The sequence below is a fragment of the Barbus barbus genome, assembly GCF_936440315.1.
Source record: "Barbus barbus genome assembly, chromosome: 21".
NCBI classification, from domain to species: Eukaryota; Metazoa; Chordata; class Actinopteri; order Cypriniformes; family Cyprinidae; genus Barbus; species Barbus barbus.
In genome coordinates this window covers 28383581-28411184 of record NC_136749.1, presented here as the reverse complement: position 1 = coordinate 28411184, position 27604 = coordinate 28383581, and the positions used below count along the sequence as shown (strand labels likewise).

The 27604-nt window shown below is 35.5% G+C and overlaps 1 protein-coding gene across 1 annotated transcript in view; it reads right to left on the bottom strand.

Annotated features, from left to right (window-relative positions):
- iglon5 (IgLON family member 5) overlaps nt 1-27336 on the bottom strand; it is a 176926-nt gene extending 149590 nt beyond the window's left edge. The window contains exon 1 of the mRNA XM_079445670.1: nt 26867-27336. Coding sequence (XP_079301796.1) covers nt 26867-26924 — 58 coding nt within the window. The 5' untranslated portion in view covers nt 26925-27336. The remainder of the gene's footprint in view (nt 1-26866) is intronic.
- Nucleotides 27337-27604: the final 268 nt, after the last annotated feature.

Sequence of the window (27604 nt, the reverse complement as noted above, 5' to 3'; positions counted from 1 at the left end):
TAAGGGAATTCATATGTCAGGAACATAATGAAAATTTGTTGTTATTTATCTCAACTGATTCAAAAAGTCTTATCAATGACACCATGTTTGGTTATACACCAAATGAAACATACAAAATGGAGAATGAGATTCGAGAACTGCAGCAGAAGGGATGATTTTCAGCTAACAATGAAGTCAATTTTAGTCTGATCACGGTGCTTTTGTCTTATAAGGAGCCTATTGATTCTGTAATAAAAGGCATTTGGTTTAAAACAACATGAGGGTGAGCAAATGATGAATGAACTGTCATTTATTAGATGAACTAGTCCTTTTAAAAATGTATAGTATCCCAGTATTTTGACTGATTATCCAAGTTGAAGTTCCCCTGATTAATTCCCTTCCGTGTAAGGACTTTAGGGCCTCGACGGTGCTGACTTTGTCAGGAGCAATTTGCAGATGGTGTGTTGACTGAGAGAATCTTAAGTTGGAGAGGAATGGATGTTCATCACGTCTAAGAGGCGACGGTGGATGTCAGTGACCCGACCCGGAGCGTGACCCCGCAGCCTGCCTTCACAAGAGCCGCTCTCATGTCAAACTCAAACACATCTCACAGGCTTAGCAATAATGGTGGTATTAATATTCGTGTCATTCCCATTAACCTCCATGAGAAAGGTGCGTCGCACAGAGACAGACGGGCTCATATTACACGGGGAGATGGAGGATAAGCCGGGTCTCGTCTCCTCCAGAACGTCCCTCCCAAAAGATGACCAGAAAACGGCAGATGGTTTATATTGTGGTGTATTTAAGCCCTAGTTGGACAGGACTGGTTTTCCCTGAGGCTTCAGGTAAATTAGTGTTGCACAGACATACTTTGCAATTTTAATCCTGTCCGAATTGAGCACGTCTGTGTTTTCTCACACAACCCTGGTACAAAAATTATGGTGCAAATTACCTACTGCTTTTTCCACTAACTAGTGGGTCCACAGAGAAATCGAATCGCATCCGTCCTTCCGCTATATTATACATGTCTAGATTTCTCGTCGCGCTGCCTGGTGCTTCTTTATTACAGATTCAGACCTTTTTGCCAACTTTCTGGGTAAAATAACAGTTGGTGGTTCAAGTACTGCTGGCATCACATCCAGCATAAAAAGAAGCACTTTTTCAAACATAAATCTCTGCGTGGGCTGAAAAAAAATCTTGTCGCGCTCTGTGTGTCACCGTGAGCATGACACACACTCTCTAAAACAGCAGTTCCCATCTGGGGGCACTTGGAAAGAAAAAAGAAATTACAAATGAAATTTTTATTAGGGCTGTCAACATATTAAAATGATTATTCATTCTTATTGCCATGATTTCTTCGTAGTTTATGCATTAACCCTTTAGGTCCTTTTTAGGGCAAGAAAGTAAAGCAAACTTTACACACACACACACACACACACACACACACACACACATATATATATATATATATACACACATACACAATATATATAATTTATTTATTAATTGCATTTAATATTAATAAAAATATATTTTAATAAAATTGTATTCTTTATTATTATTTGTATTATTTTATATTTATGTAGACAAAATTGTGTAATTATAATAATATCATATTTCAATATAATATTGCATATATTGCATTTTAATATTGGAATGTTTTTTTAATCAACTCCCTTGACATTAAAAGAATTATCGTTTTCTTAATGCATTTATTCAGCAAGGATTTGTTCAATAATAATAATAATAATAATAATAATAATAATATATATTTTTATTAAAGAGATCATGTGACACTGAAGACTGGAGTAATGATGCTGAAAATTCAGCTTTGCTTCACAGTAACAAATTATATTTTAAAATATATTTAAATAAAAACCAGTTATTTGATCATTAATAATATTTCACAATATTACTGTTTCTATTGTAGCTTTGATCAAATAAATGCAACCTTGGTGAGGAGAAAAGTAAAAAAACATTTAAAAAATTTTACCAACCCAAACTTTTAAATGGTATAAGCCAGAATCATAATACTGATGCAGCCCTAATTTCAAAAATAAAATTTAACAAGTAACTTGTGCTATTTGCTCTTATAAAAGAGTGTTTACATAATAGACAAATTCAGGTGATAATCACTGCAACCTTAGTAAAAAAAAATACAGAGATCACAGTTACACTCAAATCAGTACATGAAATGACAGACTATGATGTAGTTTAAAAAAAAATCACGCCTGAGAAGTCTACATGGACAAAAGGTTTCTTCAACAGTAAGTGTGCTAGAATGCACAGCGAGCGCGGTAAATGCATTTGATTGCATTTGTGCGCTGTTGGAAGCCGTGTGGGTAAGCAGGTGGGAGACAGACAGTCTGCGAAAGCAACCAGAGGCGCCATGTTTACCCGACGAACCACACAAACACACACACACACACATCACCCAACAGAGGACCATCAAAAGAGCTCAGGCCAACTGGTGCAACCTCGCAATTTAATAAACACGCGGCAGCCCCGCAATGAGGCATAACATTAGCACTCCTTGAGTGCATTACACAACACCAGCACTGCTGGAATATGACACTAACTGGGGTGTGAAAGTGCTTTGACTCCGGTGTAATGAGAGAGTCCAGGACTAAACCTCCGATGCCGTCGTGATTAAAGCCGTCACTGCAACAAACAGCCGGCGTAAGCGTGCGCATTAAGAGCGGGAGGGGTTTGACACTAACTCGACTGAGTAACCACCATCATCACTCCTGTGATCCACTTAGAGAGCCCGTTGGTGCTTATCTCACTGCTACTGCCACGGCAATGAAACTAAAGCCGCTTTACTGGACATACGGTGCCAAAGAACCACATGTTCCATTTCAGATACGACTAATACAACACAATTGATCAAATGTAGAACATGATGCATATAAATAGCCTTTAGGTGCCATTAAAGGAGCAGCTTCAGCCTATTCCTCACAAAAAGCTGTAGTGTGGCTTCAGATGACATATGATTGCAATATGTCAAGTATGGACTGCATTTATGGTGGTTTTGCATCTGTTTTTTGAGGCTTGAAACCTCTGGTCTCCATTTATTGTAATTGCATGGGAGGAAAAAAATTGGTTGCTATTCTATGGAAAAAACACCTTTTGTATTCTATAGAAGACAGAAAGTCATGCACGAGTCCACAGGAAACGAATGAGACAGTAATAAGATATCTCAAATAGATAGATATCTCACAATATCTCAAACTGAGTAAAATATCTAAATCTAAAAAAATGCATAGATCAAGTCTTTAAAATGGTGCATATAAATAGTCTTACAGTGTTATTAAAGGAAAGCATCAGTGTGGCTTCAGAAGACTTGCAATATGGAAAGTATGAACTGCATTTATGGTGGTTTTGCATCCGTTTTTTGAGTCTTGAAACCTCTGGTCTCCATGTATTGTAACTGCATGGGAAAATGGCCATTATGGGTTCTACAGAAGAAAGAAAGTCTTGCACAATAGTCCACAGGGCACAAATGAGTAATGAGAATGAATGGAAAGCAAATGAAGACTTCCTGAAGTCACCTACAGCTCCTTCACCTGGACAAAACACCCTAGTTATCTCATATGTGTCTCATCCAGAGTTTCATAGGAGAAATCAACAATATCTCGAACTGTGCTCAGAGTCAAAGATGTCAAACTTATACAATGCAATTGATCAAATGTTTAACACGGCGCATTTAAATAGGCTTTAGGTGCTATTAAAGTAATGGCATCAGTCTGTTCCTCACAAAAAGCTGTAGTGTGGCTTTAGATGACTTGCAGTATGTCAAGTATGGACTGCATTTATGGTGCTTTTGCATCCTTTTTTAGACTTGAAAGCCCTGGTCTACATTCACTGTAATTGCATGGGGAAAAATTACCATTCTGGGTTCTACAGAAGAAAGAAAGTCATGCACAAAGAGTTCACGGAACACAAATGAAACAGTAATGAGATTCAATGAATAGCAAATGAACACTTGCTGTAGTCACTTTCTCAGAAGCTTCCTCTGGACAACTACAGTAATCTCATACTGTATGTGTCTCAAAGAGATCTCAATAATGTCTCAATCTGTGCTGAGAGTCAAAGATCTCAATCTAATACAATCTCAATCATGCTATTAAAGGAATAGTGTCAATCTGTTCCTCACAAAAAGCTATAGTATGGCTTCAGAAGATTTACGCTATCACACGCAGACTGCATTTATGGTGCTTTCATGGTACTTTTGCATCCTTTTTTAAGGCTTGAAAGCTCTGGTCTCCATTCATTGAGATTGCATGGGGAAAATTACCATTTTTGCCTTCTATAGAAGAAAGAAAGTCATGCACAAGAGTTCACAGGACACAAATGAGATAGTAATGAGAATGAATGGAGAGTAAATGAACACTTGTTGAAGTCACCTTCGTCTCTCTGAAGCTTCACCTCGACAAAACACCCAAGAAATATCATATGTGTCTCAACAATACAGAGATCTCAACAATATCTCAAATTGTGAACTTATACATTTGATCAATTGTGTGGTATAGTTTAACACAGTGCATATAAATAGCCTTTAGGTGCTATTGAAAGAAATAGCTTTGGTCTGTTCCTCACAAAAAGCTATAAAATGGCTTCAGATAACTTGCAAGTAAGGACTGCATTTATAGTGCTTTTGCACCCTTTTTGAGGCTTGAAATCTCTGGTCTCCATTCATTGTAACTGCATGGGAAAAATGACCAATTTGGGTTCTACAGAAGAAAGAAATCCATGCACAAGAGTCCACAGGATACAAATGAGACAGTAATGAGAATGAATGGAGAGCAAATGTAGACTTGAAGTCACCCTTAAAGCTTCACCTGGACAGACAAAAAAATAAATAATCTAATCTACAGTAATTTTAACTAATTGAATTTTGCTTGTTCCAATGTGAGCCATATTTTATGCTAATAGTTTTCAACTGATAAAATGCAATTGTTCACAGATTTATGTTCTTAGTTTTTTTATTCTAAGCAATTTGAATAGTGCATTTTGAAAACATGGTCATTAAAAAATATAGGCTGTGCATATACTTAATAATAAGCTATTCAATGATTCATTTATCATCAAATTCTTGGCAAATGACCTGAATTGCTTTCCACATTCATTTCATAGCTCTGTACTCTTATAGTATGACAAAAGTCATCTTAATTGTTTCTATTCTTATTTTTCCTAATGGAAAGACAAAGCTGATACTCAAATATAAATGAAAACACATAAGCTATGAAAGAACAACCTCATTTTCCTCTAGGAGAAGCAATTTTATTATCAAAAATGCATCCATGCCAATAGTTGGCAGTACAAAGTCCAAGATTAAGGTCTTACTGCTTTGTAGAGCTGCTTTTCAGTGCAATTTGTCGTATTTGAAGTTTGCATCATTTATTTAAACAATCTGTATGGTATTAAGTGCCATATAACTTGAGGTGACTGCATTTGACAAATACAAGCCAGTGAAACATGAACAAGGAATGATTTACCATTGTTTTAACTATGGCTCATGCTAGTAATAATTCAAGTAAATGGATATTAACATCCCTATTCCCAAAATGTGAAAAACTCTAAATGCAATCTAACTCATTAATCAAAAATGATTTATGAAAAATTATCGACCATTCCAGGCAGTACAGATAGTCATAAAACAGCGTTCCAAGGAATCGATCCGAGTGCATGTGTACAGATTTAAATCAAACTAAGAGCAAGTCAATGACAAGAACTGTCTGCTTCAACTTTATACATCATGACGACACAATTAATCATCGCTGCACACAGTAACCATGCACAACCTGTTGAGATGCATTTGTTTTGAAGCAGCATCTGAAATCTCAGCCTGGAAGCGAGATTTCTTAGCATTTGTGTGCATGGTTTAAATAAAGCCAGTAAATGCCGCAAATCCATTTTTCTTGACATGTCTGGGTATTAAAGCTAGACACATCCAAAGCTAGTTTTTGGCAGTTTTGAAAAGACTGAAAAGACTTTATTACATTCTTTTATAAGTACTGTGCATGCCATTCTCATGGCTTCATATTAATTGAGAGACTATTTGCACATGAAAAAAAAGAATGATTGTTAAAAATCACCTAGAAAAATGAAGGTGATTAAAATGATTTTTAAAAATCTTAAAATTGCAACCTCACTGATGTTAATTGCATGGGAAAAAAACTGTAAAAATATTTTTCAAAATGTATATATATATTTTTTGTGCTGTACAACCATTTTAAAACTAACACAAATATACAGTTTCCCAAATGCATTCACTTGATGTTAACCTTAAATCTAGATGTTGATTAAAAAAGCATTACACATGAACTACCCATTTAGTTAGGCTTTTATACAGCGATATGAAGTAAGAGCACAATCTATTCACCCATCTGTCAGATTTGACACAGGTTAAACACTCATTGATGGGTATAAACAGCATTTGTTATTCATTATCTGACTGAATCCAAATGATTTTTGCACTTTAAAAATGCATTTGTCACACTGCAGGACCATTAAAAATCAGATAATGAAGATAAAGGCTTTCCTGTAGCTCAAATAGTAGAGCATGGCGCTAGCAACGCCAAGGTCATGGGTTCGATTCCCAGGGAAAGCAAGAGCTGATAAAATGTAAAAACTGTAACTTGAATGCAATGTAAGTCGCTTTGGATAAAAGCGTCTACTAAATGCATAAATGTAGGAAGAAGACTTTTCTGGTTTTTCTTTCCTTATTTGAAATATAAAAGAAGATATTCAATGTTTTTGTCCACACAATGAAAGTCAAAGTATTCAAGTGATGTTTTGGACCCCACTGACTATAAATGCATGATCGGACATGCTCCAAAATATCCTTTTATGTGCATTTCACAGAATAAAACAAGTTATGAAATGATATGAGGATGAGAAAACAATGACAATATTAATTTATGGCTGAACTTTTAAAACCCTACAATGTGCATTCACATAAAAATCTTAAATTTGGTTTTTATAAAGCAACAAAGGCAACCTATTGCAACCTATTCACCCTTCTGTCAGGCTTGACACAGGTTAAACACTCACTGATGGGTACAAATGGAACTTTTTATTCACTATATCTGACTGAATCCAGATGATATCAATAGTTTATGAGCTACACAACTCATTTGAAGTGAATTATCCCTAAGAAATCACTCTATTTTCTGTCTAGATCTACAGCCGAAATGCTGAACACTCATGCGTGGCAAGATGTAGGTTGTGTGAAACAGGCCGGGTTTGTTCAGTCTGAGACGGTATGGATTGAATCTCTATTTTTACTGCACAGAGAGTATCATAATGTCATTTAGTCAATGTTGGCTAAGCGAGATGGATCTTAGCCTCTATCTTTCAGGTCTACTTGATAGAATCGACACATATATCGGTTTCACATCGCCCATGTCTGTATTAAGAGATCTGGGGTAAACAGATCGATATCCATTGAGAGTTCAGATGGACACTGGACATATGGAATAGAAATGGGGAAAAAAAGTTTAGAATAAACCATAAATCTCATGAAAAATAGAATTATCTGTGTGTGGATCTAGAAAAACGCTTCGTATCTGCTGGATCATTGACTTGTCAGCAAAACTCAACTGCATCATGACAGTTTTTCCCAACATTAAGCAGCTAATTGGCCTTTGTGAAGTTCTCATTATTGGCTAATGGATTTGAATGCGTGTGGCCCATGCAAAGGTCATGTGAGAGCGAATGTCACTGCTGGTTATTGTGGCTTTTATACTCTCTATGTTAGTATAATGACCTGTTAAACATCAGGATAGTTTACTTGAGTCAATGTGGGGTAATGAAATATTTCTTCTGACCGATACATCAGTCAGGCCAATAAAGCACCCATTTTTGAGATTATTGTCATCGATAACAATGTCCGCTTGGCTGATTAGCAGTTTCTGTGTCAGTTCTGAAATCTATCAACAGCCTTGTCAATTGAAAATGTAATGCACGCCTCAAAAAGTTGCTGAACTTTGTGCAAACGAGAGGTGAGAAACAGCCAATCTGTGTCAATCGCCTGTCATGGTGGTGCAAACGTTTCTGCTGGATTCAGACTTAAATAGTGTTATTTAATATTATATATTTAAATTATAAACTTAGGAATTGTACATTTAGGAATTCAAATGCAGTTTGCACAGCTTTATAGCATGGCTGTGTCAGGATACACAATGCAAGTATTTGGAAAGTTTTGGACAGTTAAGTCGTATCTAAAAAAAGTCCTTGCATTGAATGGAAATATCAGAGCCAGGGGCATCTGCAAAGAAATGATTCTTCCATGTTTCTCAACTTTCTGAGCCACACATGATTTTTAATCAGCTCAAGGTATTTCATATCATATTTCCTCAGAGAAACCACAGATGGAGGTCATTATGTTGACATATGAGCGTTACACAAAGTCTGACAACCAGAAAGTCAGAGGCTTTTTGTCTGAATTTGAATATGAAAAATAATATATGAAATACTTGATCGTTTGGGGCAGCAAAAATTACTTTTATTCATTAAGGATGCGTTAAACTGATCAAAAGTGACAGTAAAGTCATTTATAATGTTGCAAAATATTTCGATTTCAAATAAATGTTATTGTTTTGAACTTTATATTTTTCAAAGAATCCTGAAAACTAAAATGTATCACATTTTTCACAAAAAAAGCAGCAACTGTTTTCAACATTGATAATAATCAGAAATGTTTCTTGAGCAGCAAATCAGAATATTAGAATGATTTCTGAAGATCATGTGACACTGAAGACTGGAGTAATGATGCTGAAAATTCAGTTTTGATCACAGAAATAAATTACACTTTACAGTATATTTAAATACAAAATGGCTATTTTAAATTATAAAAATATTTCAAAATATAAGTAGTTTTACTATATTTTTACAGCCTCTGTGAGCATTAGAGATGTCTTTCAAAATCATTACAAAATCTTACCGACCACAAACTTGTGAACAGTGATGCATATTGTTCAAAATGAAAATAAAAATGCATTGTCTTATTTAAAAATGCCACTTGGATTGATGCTTTGCATTAAATACAATGCAATGACATCTTTAAGCGTGACTGAAGTGTTTTGCAGCTTCTTTACTATAATCAAAGAGCAACCTATCCACACTGCTATATATTTTACACACACATTCACACAAAGCATGTGTTTTAAGCAGTATTTAATGTCAGTGGAATTCCTTTTATCACCTTATAAATGAGCGTGAGGAATAATGACAAAAAGGACGCTTTACTTCTAATAAATACAGGATTAATACGACTACAATCATTAAATGACCTTATTTGATTATGCAAATGGAAGAAATATAGCGCAAAATTACTAACTAATTGGATGGTGCTATTTAAACAATGAATTCAAGTTTTCTTTGCAGGCAGCTCTCCAAATGCAGCAAAAGCAAAGGCGGAACTACATGAGCGGCTTCATTCGGAAATGAAAGTCAATTTCATTAACCATGAATATCTCGCTCACCCAAACAGGACATAATGCGACGGAATTCATTAAGATATTAATTAAAACGCTCAAAAATTGACTTTTTGGTTAATGATATTCATATTGAAAATGGAGGAAAATTGGTGGCAGGCGGGTGATATGCATTTGCACGGTCGTGCCGCACACAGAGACGGTGAGGGAAACCGGACTGAGGCCGCTCCTAAAGACTCCTTCACATATCCTCGGTTTAAGCTTCAACTTGTCATGTTTAGAAGGAACTTCATCGGCGCCTGTTGATAAAGAACACAAGGCACTGACAGAGAAATATCCCCCTACACCAAATTAGTGGCACATCCTTGGGCGATAACACACTGCCATCTGACTGCGAACCAAATTAGAGTAATACAAGCGCTCAATCACGTCGTGAGATCGCCTCCTTTCTCACAATTAAAGAAATGTCACACCGCCGCCCCCAAACTAATGCCTCTACGTCTCTGCGCTTCCTTAATGGAATATCACACCGGTGCACACGTCGAAATTTGATCCCGATTAGCAAGATTCCCTAATTCACAATAACAAGAGCTGTGTGGTGTTAGCACGACACAGGCCGCATGCCTTTTCACTGCTTTTTCATGTGCAAATCCTCCAAATCTGAGCCTTTAGCATCTGAATGAAACACTACAGGCAAATAGGGTAAAAACTAATAGATAATACCATACTTCCACAGCTGATTAATCACAGTACACTGAGACAACCGATTTGCCTTCTGAAATGTTATGTTTGAACTGATGCATTATCTGAATAAATATGCACTGATTTACACAAAACTGAACACTGAATAAAGCCAGGTTTAAAATTCATTTTGTTGACAAATTAGTGTTAAAGAAAATACCGTCAACAGCCATAAAAAAAGAAATACATTTATTAACAAATATATATGAATAAAAAAAATAAAAAAATAATAAAAATTATATTATATATATATATATATATAAACAATCCCCTCTGTAAACGCCTTCAAAATATTCTAAATTTAAATATACATCAGTAAATCAATATCTCAATGAATATGCACCAGTACACATAAATGTGCAAAATATAATCTGAACACTGAATGAAGCCAAGTTTAAAATTCTCATTTCTTTTTGTTGACAAATGTTGAGTTAAACAAAATAATATCAGCTGTCAACAGAAAATAAGTAAATAAATAAATAAATAAAAACCAATACTATATTAACAAATCCCTATGTAAAACCCCTCAAATCATATCAAATATAAATATATAAAATCTAGAATATAAAACTGGAAAGTATATTGCATTAAAGGAAAGAAAAAAAACATTAACCAAAAAATCAAGAAAGTAATCTTTACTCTACCATATTCTGTTATTTTTACAGTTACAGAAATATTAAATAAAAAAATATAAAACTGAATTGATTTTTTATTTTTTTTGCATTACGATATGCATTAATAATGCACAGAATAGAATGTGAACACTGAATAAATTTTATTATTTCATTTTGTTGACATACGTCTTGGTAAAAACACTCAAATTATAGATATATCAAACGAATATATAAAATAAAGAATATAAAACTGGAAAGTATCTTGTCTTAAAGGAAAAATCATCTTGTCTTAAAGGAAAAAAACATAATTCTGACATGATTTACTCCACCATACGCTGCTATTTGTTTTCTTTACATCAGTTAAAGATGTGTAAAATAAAGAATATAAAATTGGAAAATATACTGCCTTTAAAGAATATTTTACCTTAAAAATAAAATAAAATTATGATGTACTCAACCAAATGCTGCTATTTTTTCTTTACAACAGTTATAGAAATAAAGAATATATGACATGGAAAAACATTACCCCAAAAAACAAGATTCTTTCATCATTTATTCAGCCGCACGCTGCTGTTTTTCCATTACAACAGTTAACATTGACCACATCAATCAGGATCCAAGCAGAATGAAACAATTCCCTTTATGTCCTCAACATTTCCATTTTTGGCTGAGCTATTTCTTTAATATCAGCTTCTGATTGCTGTAAAATCCCATCTGCACCTTCACAGCTGGAATATCTAATAAGTGCCTGACCAAGAAAAAAAAATGGATGGCTAAAAACTGTGGCGAATAGCTCCGTTGGCGAATTATCACACCAGGCACAGTTGCCTTGTTGGAATTTAACAATGCTTGTAGCGGATGGCCGTATATCTGGCTGCAGCCATTTACATGTTTGTTGTCCTCACATATAAGATTCTGATCTCTCAGAATTGAGGGCCGTGTTTTCATTAGCGAGGCATAGCCAAGCTAACAACCACTCATTACTAAGGTAATACGCAGAAGCACCTGCTTATTAGTGGCACGTCTTGCTGGAATGGCGTTTTAACGAGAGAAGCACCGATCCTGACAGCACGCACCGCACAGCCATTCATGCCTATATATACACAAACTACAGAAAAAACACAGTCAGAATGCAGTTACTCTACAATATATGTCAAAACTGAGTTATGAGTCAATCAGGTCTGTTAGATTGTGATCTGTCCTGTCAATCAAGCTGTTTTTCTCAGATACAACAGGCAAGATTACTGCATTTTGCTTTGGTAAGTCAGTATGGTTGCAGTATGGTTATTTTCTAAATTAAGAAAACTGGAAAGCATCTTGTTTTAAATAAATATTTTAACCAAAATAAGGTTTGGTCTAAATTATATACTTGTATATATTTGTATTAGTCTTTTTTTACTTATTTTACAGTATAAAATATCCTTAAAACAATCTACATTTACTTATTTTCATACATGTACATTTCTTGAATAAGTGTATTTTGTCTTACTGTTTGTGCATCTAGTTTTACCTTTAGTTAAATATTTAACTAAACAAACTTTTATTTTATATTTAACCCAAGGGGCAAAATCTGCCAGTGCATTGAGACAAAATACACTTACATTAAACATACATTCCCTAAAAACTATGCACGTTTATATACATAAAAGTTAAGGAATTTTAAATATTTTTAACTGGAAAACAAGTCAAAAACACCTCTTTTTTTGGGATTAATTGTGAAATTACTCATATTGCCATGAAAGATTTTGGTCATGCTGCAACTGAGAAAAAAAGAATGAATCAAACTTCATATTCTCATTCTTATTCTTCATATTCTGGACAGAAGTCCAAATTTACATCAACAAACCATGTTTTCCAGTAAACACATTCTTAAAACAACATTGACTTATATATATTAAGACTTGAGATAAGCTTAGCTCAAGATATGTTTTCTCAAAACAAACTGAATTCAAAGTATTTGCCCTTGATCGTGTTTTAGGGTGTTTAACTGGAAAAAAAATACACTTACATTGAACATACATTCCCTGAAAACTAGCCTGAATATCTTGGGTTTCTTTTAAGTTTCAAGGCTTCTTAAATAAGCTATTTCTAACTGGAAAACGAGTAAAAAAGAAAGCCTTTTTGGCAGTTTATCATGAAATTACTCTTGCTGCCATGCAAGATTTCAGTCATAGGGTAACCAATGCTGCAACTGAGGAAAAGCAATGAACGAATCTTCATATTCTCAGTTTAGCCTTCAACTTGTCATGTTGAATCTTGTCAATCTTGTTAAAAAAACAACAACAACAGAGAAATACCCTTGGAAAATAACAAAAATACGTCTATTTGACAGTGCAATGGTATATATGACAAAACAATTGAAAGAAAACAAAATGCATTGTACGAAACCAGGATGAACTGCATTGAAATGACCATAAAATGCATCTATATAACTCTATGTGGCAAGCTGAACTATAAACAACAAGATCTTCCTTCTCTTAACTCGAATAGGACACTTTCTGCTCTTTACTTACTCCGTGTTTATGAGTATAGCAGAATCTCTATGCATTCTCATGCAGCTCTAATTGTATGTAATTATAGGCTTTCAGATCAATCTATCTTGCGCTTGTTTATTGCTGGTCTTTGCCACTGTTCTGCACCTCCTGTCCCCCCACTCGCCATCTGTCAGTTCTCTAAATCAGTTTTTGTTTACAACGCCGCTGCGATGCGTGTCGAGGAATGGTTTCTATCTGCCCCCGTGTTGTTCATCCCTTTCATTCTCTTTCAGTAACTTTGCACTTTTCCATTTCTTCACAGACACTCGCAGAGAGCAGCTATTGAAATATTTATTGATCTGTGTTTCTTTTCTCTCTCTCTCTGCTTTATTTATTTTCTTCTGTCTCTCTTGCCCTCCTCCAAAGCAAAGGAACAAGGTTCAGCGCTGCCAGCTGTCAGAAATGGAGGAGGGACTCAAATCCTCGACCCAAATCCCTTATTTAGCATGTTCAACTCTCTGGTTTCCCGGCAGAGGGTGAAAGTTGGATGGGGATGCAAGGGTACGAGAGTCTCTGACAGCGGCCCGCGGGTGGAGAGTCCAAGCGCTGCAAAACAATCACTTTCCTAATCAGTTTCTGAACTGTTCTACAGTACAAATATCAAAATACCCTTAAAACTGTGCAACACATTAAGATTTGTTTTCAGAGAATATGTCTTACTGTAACCCAAGTATTTTTAGCTGTATGCATTTGATATCGAAAAATCACTAGGGATGTACTATATGTTGGGATAATGTCTGTTATCTAATGATGTTAATGATTTTTTTAATTTATCATTACCGATAAATTTATAGCTGCTCAATATGCATTAATGGCCAAATTAAAAATGCTTTAGTTGGATACTTAATATTTAACTGAGGACTCGTTTAAGATTACTTTTGCTATCATTCATGATCACTACTGCCAATAACCAACCAATAATCAGTTATCAGCAATAGGCTTTTTTTAAATTTTATGTCATTGCATCCCTAAAAATTACTTAAGACCTGTTCACACCGAGCTGTACATCAACAAAATATGTTTTCCAGAAAAACATCTAAGACAACATTTACTTGTATATTATACTCAATATAATATACATTAGAAGTAGAAAGAGTATATCTAAATGTGACCAAAATAGTTTTAGATTTAAGCTCAAAACAGGAAAAACAAAAAACTGTTTTTCAAAAATAAACTTCAAGATATATTTTCTCAAAATGAGACTGCATTTGCATTTGATCTTTTTTTAGGGAGGTTTAGAAATGTTTATCTGGAAAACAGAACATAAATACTGATTAGTTTTGAAGAAATGATCATTATTGCTTATCACAAAACTGCAACTATTGCTTTACAATCACTAGGGATGCAAAACATATTGGCACCATTCATTTTTCAATATTGACTACAAAATATTCAATATCGGCCAGTATTAACAAATTACAAATGCATTAGTTAGATATTTAATATTTAATTATGGATAGATTCCTTTTGATGTCATGCATCAATATTACAGTGAAGATTTAACTCAAGTTACTCCCGTCTTCTATTACAGAGACTTTCCATTTCAAAATGAATTATCCATTTTTCACAATGTAAAATACATACCTACATTCCCATAAGCATTACTACATTTATTTGACAAAAACTATTGATTTGAGGCTTAGTGTGCTTTATTTTTTATAGGGATTTAGTGTAAATGACCTTTAATTAGTTAAGAGTCCTAAAATAACAAATAATTAAATACATTTCAGACAGAATTTTGACTCTTGCATCTCATTTTCTCATAAAAACATCCATAAAACAACATTTACTTTATGCAGTATTGTTTTCAGAGAATATATCTCCCAGATTCCCACTACGCACCAAAAACAAGAGGTGGAAAAGGCCCATTAAAAACGTTAATTGGGTTCTCCAGCAACATTTGCATTAGATGACACATGCGAACAGCAGTATAAACCACAGAATCAGCAGCCAGAGCAAACACGGTTCAGTCTTCATACCCCGCTGCTCTGAAATCACCATCATTTCACTTTCATTATAGGTCTGCAATGGCGCCATAACTCAACATTAAAAATTACCGCCATTAACTGGAGCACTGAGGGACTGTATGGTCTGCAAACGTGCAAAGAGTCTAACGGCGGCTTTTCCAGGACAAAAACCAACTCGAAGACACACACGCATGAACCTATTACCACATGAGCCCTGTGTTAGTGTCTAAGCCGTCGCCATTGATTCACGGCCGAGCACCTTGTCTGCCATAATGAGGACAGGGAGAGTGCAAGGACCCTCCACGTCCCTCAGGACAAAGAGCCCACTCCAATCTCGGCTCTGTCTCCAACCGCGCTCTCTCTCTGACAGTGCTGACTGCATCTCAAGGACCCCAACCTTATTAGATTCTCTCAGTATGCCAATAGCATTCTCGAAAATAATTACAGAGAGGCAGGAATATGCACATGTTTTCTGTTCTCATCTTTTATTTTCATGTTTGACCAGTTAGCTTTGCTGCAAACGTCTGATTTCGCCGGTGGTGCAAATAAGAGCAAAAGAGCCGGCATGCATGCACGCATACATTCACGCCACGCATGGCCGAGCGTGTGCCGAGAATATTTGCGAGCGTGTCTCTCACCCCACTTATTTCTGCCTCTACATCCACTCCGCCGCCACTCGAATTATCCTCTCTTCTGCTGTGTTAAATAAAACATGGGGCTTTTTTCATTAGTATTAGAGTGAGGCCATTTCTTCATGGACATATTCATGTACGGGGGTTGAGCTGGGGATTGCAGAAGGGCAAGGGAGGAACGAGAGATGATAATTAAACATGCTCGTGAAACCTACCCAACGCCACCAACGACCAGTTTCATTTACATGTCTCTTAGGTTCACTGTAATGAAGACTTCAGGCAATCATCATTATTTATTGCAGTTCATCTGACTGCCTGTAAAGGACAATATTCGGTGGCTTCTACGGTGACTTTAACCCTTTATCCTCACCTCAAGCTCTGAACCGCCGTGTCTGGTCACAGATCTGTCATATTTCATTTGTCAAAGGTGGGTCACTGGGAACTCAAATGTCTTTCCGCTACTGCAGCACTGCAAAAATCATGTTCTTACTCAGTATTTTTGTCTTGTTTCATAGTAGAAATATCTAGAAATGCATTCTACAACCAAGATTTATTTGCTTTAGAAGTCTTACATTTATCAAAATTGAGTTTTTTTGCCTTAAACAAGAAAAAATGTATGCTAATAGGTTAAGAAAACTAATCTTGCTTTCCATTTGGATTAAGTTTATTTTTCTTACCACCATTGGCAGGTATTTTTTCTTGTTTTAGCCAGATCTGTTCATTTTGATACCAATTTTTAGAAAGCAAGTTATTTTGCTTCTTAAGTAAATATCTTGATTTAACCTTTATTCTGTGCTTGTAAATCTCTCATTATGTGACATTATCACCAAATCCTGGATTCCACCTTTTTTGTCAGCTTGTTTTCTTTCAATTAGCACAGGTTTTGTATTTCTTTTTGGAACTGACTAATCATAGACCTCAGTGATTTTAGCTCATGCACCTCCATTTTTGAGTGAATAAAAACCATTATTTGTGGATAATTTTGGCAATTTTCACTCAAAACTGAGAACATTTATAAGCAGTTTTTTTGTAAGCAGATCATTTTTGACTAGGAACACCAGAAGTGTGAGAAAGTGGGGGAAATCCCCCCAAAATAGGGTAAGAATAGGTTAAGCCAATAGGTTAAGAAAAACAATCTTGTCTTCCATTTGAATTACAATAATTTTTCTTACCCCATGGGTATTTTGTCTCATTTTAATCATAAACTCACTTAATTCTGATAGATTTTTCAGAAAACATAATTTGGCTTCAGAGTGCTGAAAAACCTTTATATAATTTGGTGTTCTTGGACAAAAATTTCTCACTATGTGATATTATCACCAAATCCTTGATTCAATCTTTTTATCAGCTCGTTGTCTTTCAATTAGCACAGGTTTTGCGTTTCTTTCTGGAACCGATTGGTCATAAGCCTCATTGATCTGAGCTTATGCACCTCAGTTATTGAGTGAAAAAAAGATTTTGGCAATGTTCACTTAAATATGTTTTGTAAGCCCATTTTGACCAGGAAAACCACAAGTGTAACAAGGCAGGGAAAAAAAGTATAAAAATGATCACAAAAAAAAGTTTAGCTTTCTACCTTGTATGAGGAGCAAAGTAAGTAAGTTTTAGTGCAATCTGATAATATTAACTTGCACTTTTGGGGAAAAGAAAATCCAGGTTGAACTGAATGAAACACAACATGAGAGATAATAATGTTTAGACAACTGCACTGGAAAAAATGTAAAAAATACTGAGTGAGAAAATACATTTTGCAGCGAGGCACCTGAAGCAGCTCTTTAAAATGCTAAAAGTGTGCCCATCAGCGACAGGCATCTGGATATACGCCACTCTTCTCCATCATTTAATGAATTAGCGCTGTCACGATCACTAGAAAATGTACACAAACATCTCTTTTAATGAAATTCAATTGCACTAGGCAAATAGTGCTCCAAATAGTATTTTGTGAATTTATAACAAGTCTCATGTGCAATTTAAATACTCACGGCTCAATGCAAATCCAGCACATTTAGCATTTGTTTTTGCTGGTTTGCATTCAGTTCTTTAATACGACGCAGGGTTTTGCACTGAAATAACACGATGCAATCAAATTCTGTTTCTTTAGAGAGAAAGTTTACGTGATCACAAAAAAAAATAGTGTTGTTTATGTTAAATGAGCAAAGTAAACGGATTTGATTAGCCACATTTGCATAGAAAGGAAGCATATTCCCTGAAAAGAATATTGAATTTGTTTAAACACTCCTGACACAACTATTCATGAATTATAAGAGCTTAGCACTGAATTAACATGCTCAGTTGATGCAAACTTTTGCCCCGTGTTTATTTTATGAAAATGTTTGCACGATCACTAGAAAATGCACACAGACATATATTTTTAATAAAATTCAATTGCACGGGCAATAGTGAAATTATAACAAGCTTCATGTGCAATTTAAATACTAGAAAGTAAAATGTTTAGTAGATGGATTATGGCTGGCTCTTGGAGTTCTGCACTGAATTAATGCTAAAATGGTGCAATTGTATTTCTAAATTGACAAAATCACAAAAAAAGCAATCACAACGTTACGTGAGTAAAGTAAATTTTGCATTCTATAAGCCACATTTGCATAGAAAGGAGGCATGTTTGCCCTGAAAAGAGTCATGACTCCATTTAACAGCTCAATGCTATTCATGAATAAGAAGAGCTTAACGCTGAATTGATGCAAATGTTCACCTTATTGCGTTACTTTTTACATGATCGCTAGAAAATGCATAAACAAAGTACATTTTGCAAACAAAGTGCATTCTGTGAGATTCCTTTGCATAGAGTTATGCATAGAATTAGAATTTTGCTTATTCATTAAAGGTGCGATAGGTGATTGTCTTCAGAAACATTTTTTGTTATGCTGGTTGGAAGTCTCTTCACATCCCGATAGCAATCATTAAGTTAAGTGGTCTAAATGTATTTATCTGTATTATTCTGTGGAAGGCGTAGGACCAAGAAACGTTCTGAGCATTTTGATTTGCAAGCGGTTCGCGCAGATGGGATACGTCAGCATCGACAACCTGATCTTCCTTCCTGGTATTGTTGTACTTTTACTAACTGTGCTATAAAGTTTTCTCACCGGTTAATGACATATGATGAATTGTAGTAATGTTGTCTCTGATCATCTGATCTGTGTGCGTATATGCGTTCAGGGGACATGGCTTTGAACGGCAATTTGCAGGGAGGGAGGGACGTTCGAGTTCAGTGCTATCAGGCTAACGTTAGCATTTTCCAAGATCTCCTACTGTACCTTTAATAAGAGCTTAATGCTGAATTAGCACATAATTGCATTTATTTTTTACATGATCACTAGAAAATGCATACAAATATCTTTCAAATAAAAGCACGCCATTAAATGTGCCAGTTAATTAGCATAGCAATCTATAAGCCATTGCTTAAAAAAAATGAGAAAACATATTTACTAGTGCTGTCAAACGATTAATCGCTATTAATCGCATCCAAAATAAACGTTTTTGTTTACATAATATGTGTGTGTACTGTGTATATTTATTATGTATAAATACACACACATGCATATATTTAAGAAAAATATGCTATGTTTGCATGTGTGTGTATTTGTATATACATAAATATACACAGTACACACACATATGCTATGTAAACAAAAACTTTTATTTTGGATGCGATTAATCATTTGACAGCACTGATATTTATTTGATCACTATATGTACATAAATATACAGTTTTGTTGATCTCCTGCTTTCCAAAGTGATCGCAACATTAAATAATTAAAGTACATTTTTTGTGAACAAAGTGCAATCTATAAGCGACTAGTCTTTGCTTATATATTTTAGACAAAAAAATTCAAATGATTATTATAAGGGTTTTTGTGCAAATTCAAGCATCTAACGGCATTGATTGACGGGTCCACTAGGTGGCGCTCACAGTTGCAGTGTTGCTTTTAAGAACTACTTATGAAGATGACAAAGACTAGAGAAATGTTGAAACAACAAAAAACTGAATAGGCCTACACTCTAAAAAATGCTGGGTTAAATACAACCCAGTGCTGGGTAAATACTGGACAGAACACATGCTGGGTTGTTTTCAACCAACAGTTGGGTTAAATGTTTAACCCAGCCTTCTGGGCAGTAACTCAATCGCTGGGGTCCATATTTTACCCAGCGCTGGGTTGTATTTAACCCAGCATTTTTTAGAGTGTATATGCAGCAAGATCTCAGATTTGAACGTAGTCAGAGTGTGCGTAAATAGCGCTTTTGTAAATAAAACACATTCTATATTTGCATAAAAAGGAGTGCTGAAAAGTATAATGGCTTAAAACAAACACTATTCCAGCACATTTAGCATCTGGTTGAGCTGGACTGCGGGCAGTTTGCGAATAAAATGCAGGGTTTTGCTAAATGGTTTAGTGTCTGTGAGGAAAATGTTTACAAATCCTCTACGGCTTGATTGCCTTAGCGACACGTTTTAAAAAGTCCAGATCGCCAAAAAAAGCACCATCTGTCAGGGCTGTTTCCAACAGGTGTAATAAGCAACCTCAGGCTCGAAGCCCAATGCAATCGAATCAGCCCACCCCGGCAATGCGATTACGTCAACAGCTCCTTCCCACTAGACGCGCAGGCCAGGTCTGATGGACTTAGAGCCGGCAACAACAAAGACAAACAGATCCAGAAATGACACAGAGCCACAGAATCTGAGCAGGGCCAAGCCTGGAGAGCTGCACATGGAAAAAGATAGGAGCCAGTTTCGAAAGACGGGGCATCTGTTTCGGCTGGCAGAGGATGGATTTCATTGCGCTTTCTCTGCCAGCCAACCATCTTGGTCCTGCAATGGGGGAGACAAACGAACACAAACCATCGCATTGACCCACTTGCCCCACCGTGTACCGCATTAACGTGCAGAATTGGTTATGATCTACTGAACATGCCTGCCGTTCACCTGCTCCCAGCTGCCTGCCAACACATGATCTCCGCTTTTCTGCTGAAGTTTGTTTGCAACAGGTGATTTTGGAAAGTTGCATGCTTGGTGATGCTTGGGAGCTGAAATTACTTTTATTCCAAGCACAGATCTGCACCTTAAGGTTGCAAATGTGGATTAGCAATAGAGAAGTTTTATGTTTTTATTTTACAATGTTCCCAAAAAAGTAAAGAAGCCAATTCATTATGGGTGGTCTAAAAATATAAGATTGGAGTTTAAAAAAAACATTTATGCATTTGGCAGATGCTCTAATCCAAAAGCAATTTGGAGTTTATTCAAAGACACGCATACTTTAAGGACAAGTTGCACGCTTTAATGATGCTTGGGAGCGTAAATAAGTTTTATTCCAAGAAAATATCTGTAACTTAAGGTTGCATATGTGGAATGGGAATAAAAGTAGTAGTGAAATTTTGTGTGATGTCCAAAAAAAAAAATAATAATAATATTTTTAAAGAGAAGCAAATTCATTATAGGTGATCTAGAAATATTTCATAAGGTTAATGGTATATACATACATAAAACATTTATGCATTTGCCAGATGCTTTTATCTAAAGCTATTTGGAGGTGTTTCAAAGACAATCTGTATGCTTTGTGATGCTTGGGAGCTTAAATAACGTAAAAAATATCTGTAAGTTAAAAGTGGAAAATGTGGATTAGTAATAAAAGTAGTAGCAAAACTTTATGTGTGATGTTTATTTTTTTTCAGAAGGCAATTCATTATGGGTGATCTAAAATATTTTATATGGTTGGCGGTCAAAAAAGAATTATGCATTTGGCAGATGCTTTTATATAAAGAAACTTAAAGTTTGTTCAAAGACAAACTGCATGCTTTAATGATGCTTGGGAACGTAAACAACTTTTATTCCAAGAAAATGTTTGTACCTTAAGGTTGCAAATGTGGATTAGGAATAAAAGTAGCAGTGACATTTTATGTATGATGTTAAAAAAGTAAATATTTTTAGAGATAAATGCACACACACAAACAGATATTTATGCATTTGACAGATGTTTTATCTAAAGCAATTTGGAGTTTTTCAAAGAGTAGAATGCTTTGGTGATGCTGTAATTTAAGGTTGCAAATGTGGATTAGCAATAAAAGTAAAAGCCTTTAGTGACATTCGTTAGAGCAAATGCACTCACTGTTGATTTGTGGGTCCAAAATGAGTTCCAATTCATGAATACATCAATATCAATACTATCAGCAGCTGTTTATAATTCTAACCAGTTAATGATTTAAGAGAAGATGCCAGTTTCATATGCCATTAATATTTATCCCTGGTTAAATTTAACAGGCACACAATGACATTTCTACAGTACTGTATCTGCATCCCAAGAAATGCAAAGGCAACAAGAAATGCTTCATACTATTATTTGTATAGCGCTTTTAACAATGCAAACAACAGGCGAATTACACATCATTAATACTTGCTTCAGTTCATCCACATGAACTATACAAACCAAACAAACCGGGCTCTGACGTCAAACAGACTTGAGTCTGCAGCAAAAGTTCTCGTGTGAAAGCGCCCTTATACCCTGCAGGGACTTATTGTGTTGCAGTGTGATTAGTATTCACCGTGAAAACAAAATGTCGAAGCAAAATATGCCCTGCAAGACAAACAGAACAAATGCAATCTCTCTCTCTCTCCCCATTTAAAGCAATTAGTCTTAAAAAGACAATTAAAGAGATACCGATTCATGGCTTGTTTTGGAATAATAACAGATGCGGTAGAACTCTCATCTTTGATATTTTGTTAACTTTCCGACTCGTCTAGGTCAGTCAAGGCCACATCATTTTAATTCAATTACATAAAGGCCGTTAAGCAGCCTCTGTCATTTCAGGGCATCTGTGTTGGGTCAAGGGGAAACAGTGATGTATGTTGCACTAAAGTGTAGGTCACATGACCTGCTCAAGGGTACAAAACCAGGGCAGAGAACTAGAAATCTTCCAGCTACTGGTGTGCTGCCCACAATCCCACTGCGACATTGTCGTATAAGGCCCGGTAATGTTGAGGAAAGAATGAGCTAATGGAACTAAACAAGTTTTGAGAACAGAAACCACTCTGCCTTTGATGTAAAGACTAATGAGTCTTTTACATTCTTGAGTCATTTGCATAAAAGTACCATGGTTGGCACCGAGGTACAGGGATGGTATCAGACATGGTACTTCAGCATAATTGATAAACTCCATAAAAGAACCAATTTTGGCTCCTCAAATAAGCTTTCAAGTGAACAGTTCTTAAAAAGAACCTTTTTCAATGGAAAGATTCCATGAATGTTAAAAGTTCTTTATGAAACCATCAATGGCTATAAAGAACTTTTATTTTTAAGAAAGTACACTCAAGATTCTTTTTTGGAATCTATGGTTCCATGAAGACCTTTAAACATCCACGGAATCTTTCCATTCCAAAAAAGGTTCTTTATAGAAGAAAAGGGTTCTTTAGATTATTAAAATGTTCTTCACATTTAGAAAAAAAAAATGTTTCTTTGTGGTACCAACAAATATTTTTATGTGGCATTGCTGTTAAAACCCCCATTTGGTACTTTTATTTTAAAAGCATACCTGAATTTTTTTTTTTTTTTAATAACAAAAGTATTGTATTAGCACCATTTCCAAAAAACTAAGTCATAGTACTTTTTGGTGAGTAAAGTTGTTTTGCTCTACAGAAAAAAAAACTAAAACAATTATTGATAGGTAAATGGAAATACTTGACGTTTATTGTAAAAAAAACTGATATAGGAATTACTTTCAAGCAGTTTCCACTCAAATTTTGCTAGTAAGTAACATTGAATTATATGTGAATTTCAGATGTATACTGAAATAGTATTTTCTTGTTAAACATACTCCAATAATATTTATTTAGAACCCATTTAATTATATAAAAAATGCAGATCTGCAGAGTCTAATTCTGTCACAAAGACAGATGTGACGTGTCAGGACCTATTTCATTGATATCTGTCAGGTAATAGGATGTGTGATATTCAAAAACAAAGTGTTTCAGTATTTTTAAAGAGAAGCCAATTCTTTATGGGTGCTCTAAAAATATTTTATGAGGTTGGAGGTATAAAAATATATATTTATGCATTTGGCAGATGCTTTTTTGGCAGACACTTTGGATTTTATTCAAAAGACAAGTACTTTTTTATGAGTGACCAGCTGACAAAGTTACTCAAGTAAAAATATATTTTGATTAAACAGATTCTGCACTTCAAACTTGGATGGATGGATGGATGGATGGATGGATGGATGGATGGAAAAAGAAAAAAAATTATCAATGTTGGAAAGGCCAGCAACTGTGAGCGAGTGTAAATTATGTGGTCAGTACATATCAAATTATCAGACGCCTGAATCAATTTCCCTTGTGCAGAACTGCTGAATTGTGAGAAAAAAACCATAATGAGTTTCAGACAGATTTTCCCCTGAGCAAACATCATCAGCACTGTTGAGTCTGAGGGAGAACAAACTCTCAGGGTGTCTAGTTTACCCCTCCCACCATCCAAAACACACGCTGACATGAAAATTAAAACACGCTCTTCACTCACACAATGTCGCATGTCCTTCAACATATCCATTTTGCGAGCTTTGCAATGTTAAAGGAGCAGTTCGACCAAAAAGGAAAATTCTGTTATTATATACAGTTCCCACCTGTATTCTGTCATTTTTTCTAAGGAACAGAAGCTTGAAATCTGCATGCATAAAATAAAAACGAAGATTCTTCTAAATAAATAACAACAGAATTTGCATGTTTGCATGGGCTGTTCCTTTAATCTCGCATTGATCTGTGCATAAACAGCGCTGTCGTCAAATAATAAAAATCCATTCTGATTAACAGACGATTTATGCAAGCTCTAATAGGTGGCTTGCATGCACTGATGTGCATTTTTGTGCACGCAAGGGGCACGAGAGACATTTTATACATGGAGTTCTCTATCAGAAATCTGGCACCTGCATGGAGAAAAAACTCCCCCCACAGGGCAAGAATGATTAAATTTGTGTTCATCATGGCAAAGGGCTCAAAAAGTGGAATCAAACATCATTTCAAAGCAAGTATTCATCCATTCACAGCACACAGAGAGCTATTATTCCCTCCCTGATGCCCCATGCGTTCCCTGACAGATCAATAATACAACAATAGTACTCCAAACCCATACGAATCATCCAGCGGTGTCTGGTTTTCTTCATCTTTCTGATATCAAAAATATGAGAGCACAGAGTAGATGTCAAATGCAAATCACACAGCACTTTTTCAACAGTTAGTGTCAAAACTGCAGCAACGCAACATTTGTTTCTGCTATGAGATTATCATGAAGTTCACATACCACCATGTACTGAAAATATATTAAGCAATTTGCATCATCCATTTCAGAGAGAATCAAAGTAATTGCATGTAGATAATCAGCACGAATGATATTCACAAAGAATCGGGTGGAAATGAATATCGGGCCATCTGCTGGACCTCTAAAGAATAGCCACAAACAACAACAATACATGTCTTTTCAACATTAAAATTACAAAATTATAGGCCTAAATATCATTATCAATTACAATGAATCTTCAAATAATATATGCTAATATAATAACTTAATTTGGCAATATTAATATAACCACAACAGCATTAATAAAATAATCATAATGAGTCATTATTCATATTTAATTATTATTATTATTTGCATATTGCACATCAGCCACTTAAAAGCGAAAATAACCATTATCGGTTTCTGAATATCGGTCGTACCGATAATGCCACCTACTGGGTCTAAATCCACCCATTACACCACTGTCTGTTCAACATCAATTAATTAGAAAATTATAAATATATACTTAAAATGTCAATTAATGTTAATATAATATATGCTAACATAATAACCACGACAATGCCAATATAATATACAGCAACAACAACAGCAAGAACCAAAACAGCAATAATAAAATATTCATGATGAGTCACTAGTTTCATGGCTATTTAGTTGTTATTATATGCATATAGGATATCAGACATTTAAAAATGAAAATAACATTATCGGTTTCTGAATACCGGGTCTACCAATAAATGCCACCTGCTGGTTCTCTAAAGAAATACCACCAACATCACTATTACAGCCCTGTCTGTTCAACATTAAAATGATAAAACTATACTTTTAAAATGGCAATTAATATGAAATATAAGCTAATAAAAAAGACTATGACTATGACAACATAATATAACAACAACAGCAATAATACAATATTCACAATCAGTCACCAGTCTAATGGTTATTTAGTTATGATTATATGCATACCAGATATTTAAAAATAAAAATAACCATTATCCATTTATGAATATTGGGGTCTACTGATAAACGCCACCTGCTGGATCTCTAAAATATAGCACCCAAAAAATGGCATTACACCCCTATGCAAAACAACTGTTACCATATAATAATTAAATACATAGAAACAAAAACATTTTATTGATACAATATTATATTATTAATAATTAAATATGCACCTGCCCGTGATAGCCTACATTCTATTAAATTTGAAAAAAATGTAAGTAAATTAATGAACATGAATATATCAACACAATTAACAGTGTATTTGATAATATATATATATATATATATATATATATATATATAATTATGTTAAACAGCTGTTTTGCATATTAGTTATTATCGGACACCTAAAAAAATCGATGTCGGTGATAAAAAAAAAACAATATTGGTGTCAAAATTTGTAAAGGCATCCACTGACTTTTTACACACAGAGATAGAGGAAGATATTTTCCCTCTAAGTGTTGATATGCAGAACTCGTGTGTTGTGGAGCGCACTTGTCTCTATGATTTGATCACACACACACACACACACACACACATGATTCATTGGCAGGTAGACCCCCGGAGCCGCATTAGTATTCCACTCCAGGTCCCAGCAAAGAATGAGGCAAGGAACGAGTGAGGAACATGTTCTCTACAGAAGAATGCTTTAAGAATTGCAACTTACCTTTCCACAGCAACGCCAAGAGCAACGCGAGCGCGTGTCGCAACATTACGCAGCTCATGTTTTGAGTTGATTGTTTGTTATTTCTCTGTCAGTTCTTGCAGCAACAGTCCGTTTTTATCTTCTATGAACGGGAACACGCATAAACCGCAGTTGTCCGTTTGTGTGTCCTATTTCACCAAACGTCCGCAGTCTACAAATCTTCCAAGTGTGTCAGGAGTGCCACAAGACGGGTCGATTTTCCCAAGTGACCCTTTGCAAGGAGACCAAACACAATCTGTTGGCGTTTGGAGTGCCAGAGAATGTATGAATAAATCCTTGCGCCAAAAATGTTGGGTATACCTCCTCAGATTTTTTCCTTCAATACAAGGGCATCCACAGAAAAAGAGAGAAAAGCGACTGTTGAGATGGTTTAGTGGGATGTTGCGTGCTCAGTGAATCAGAATCACTGTGCATCGCTTTCAGAGCGGAGCACGAAAGAAGCGTCTGATTGACAGCTCAAGGAGAATATCCTCCACCAATCAGCGAGCGTCAAGGAAGTGGGCCGGGCACCAAGGAGGAGATTCGGCCAATCGTGCGCACGGAGGGGCGGAGACTCCAAGAGCGCTATGATAATATAAGGTGATTTATAGCACGCTCAGTGCACTGCAGTGCTGGAGGAAAGGTGTTTGCGTGGACATGCACATTAGTGCTTTATGTTCTCTATTGGGAGAGGTGATTTGCGTGGGGAACTTAGCAGAG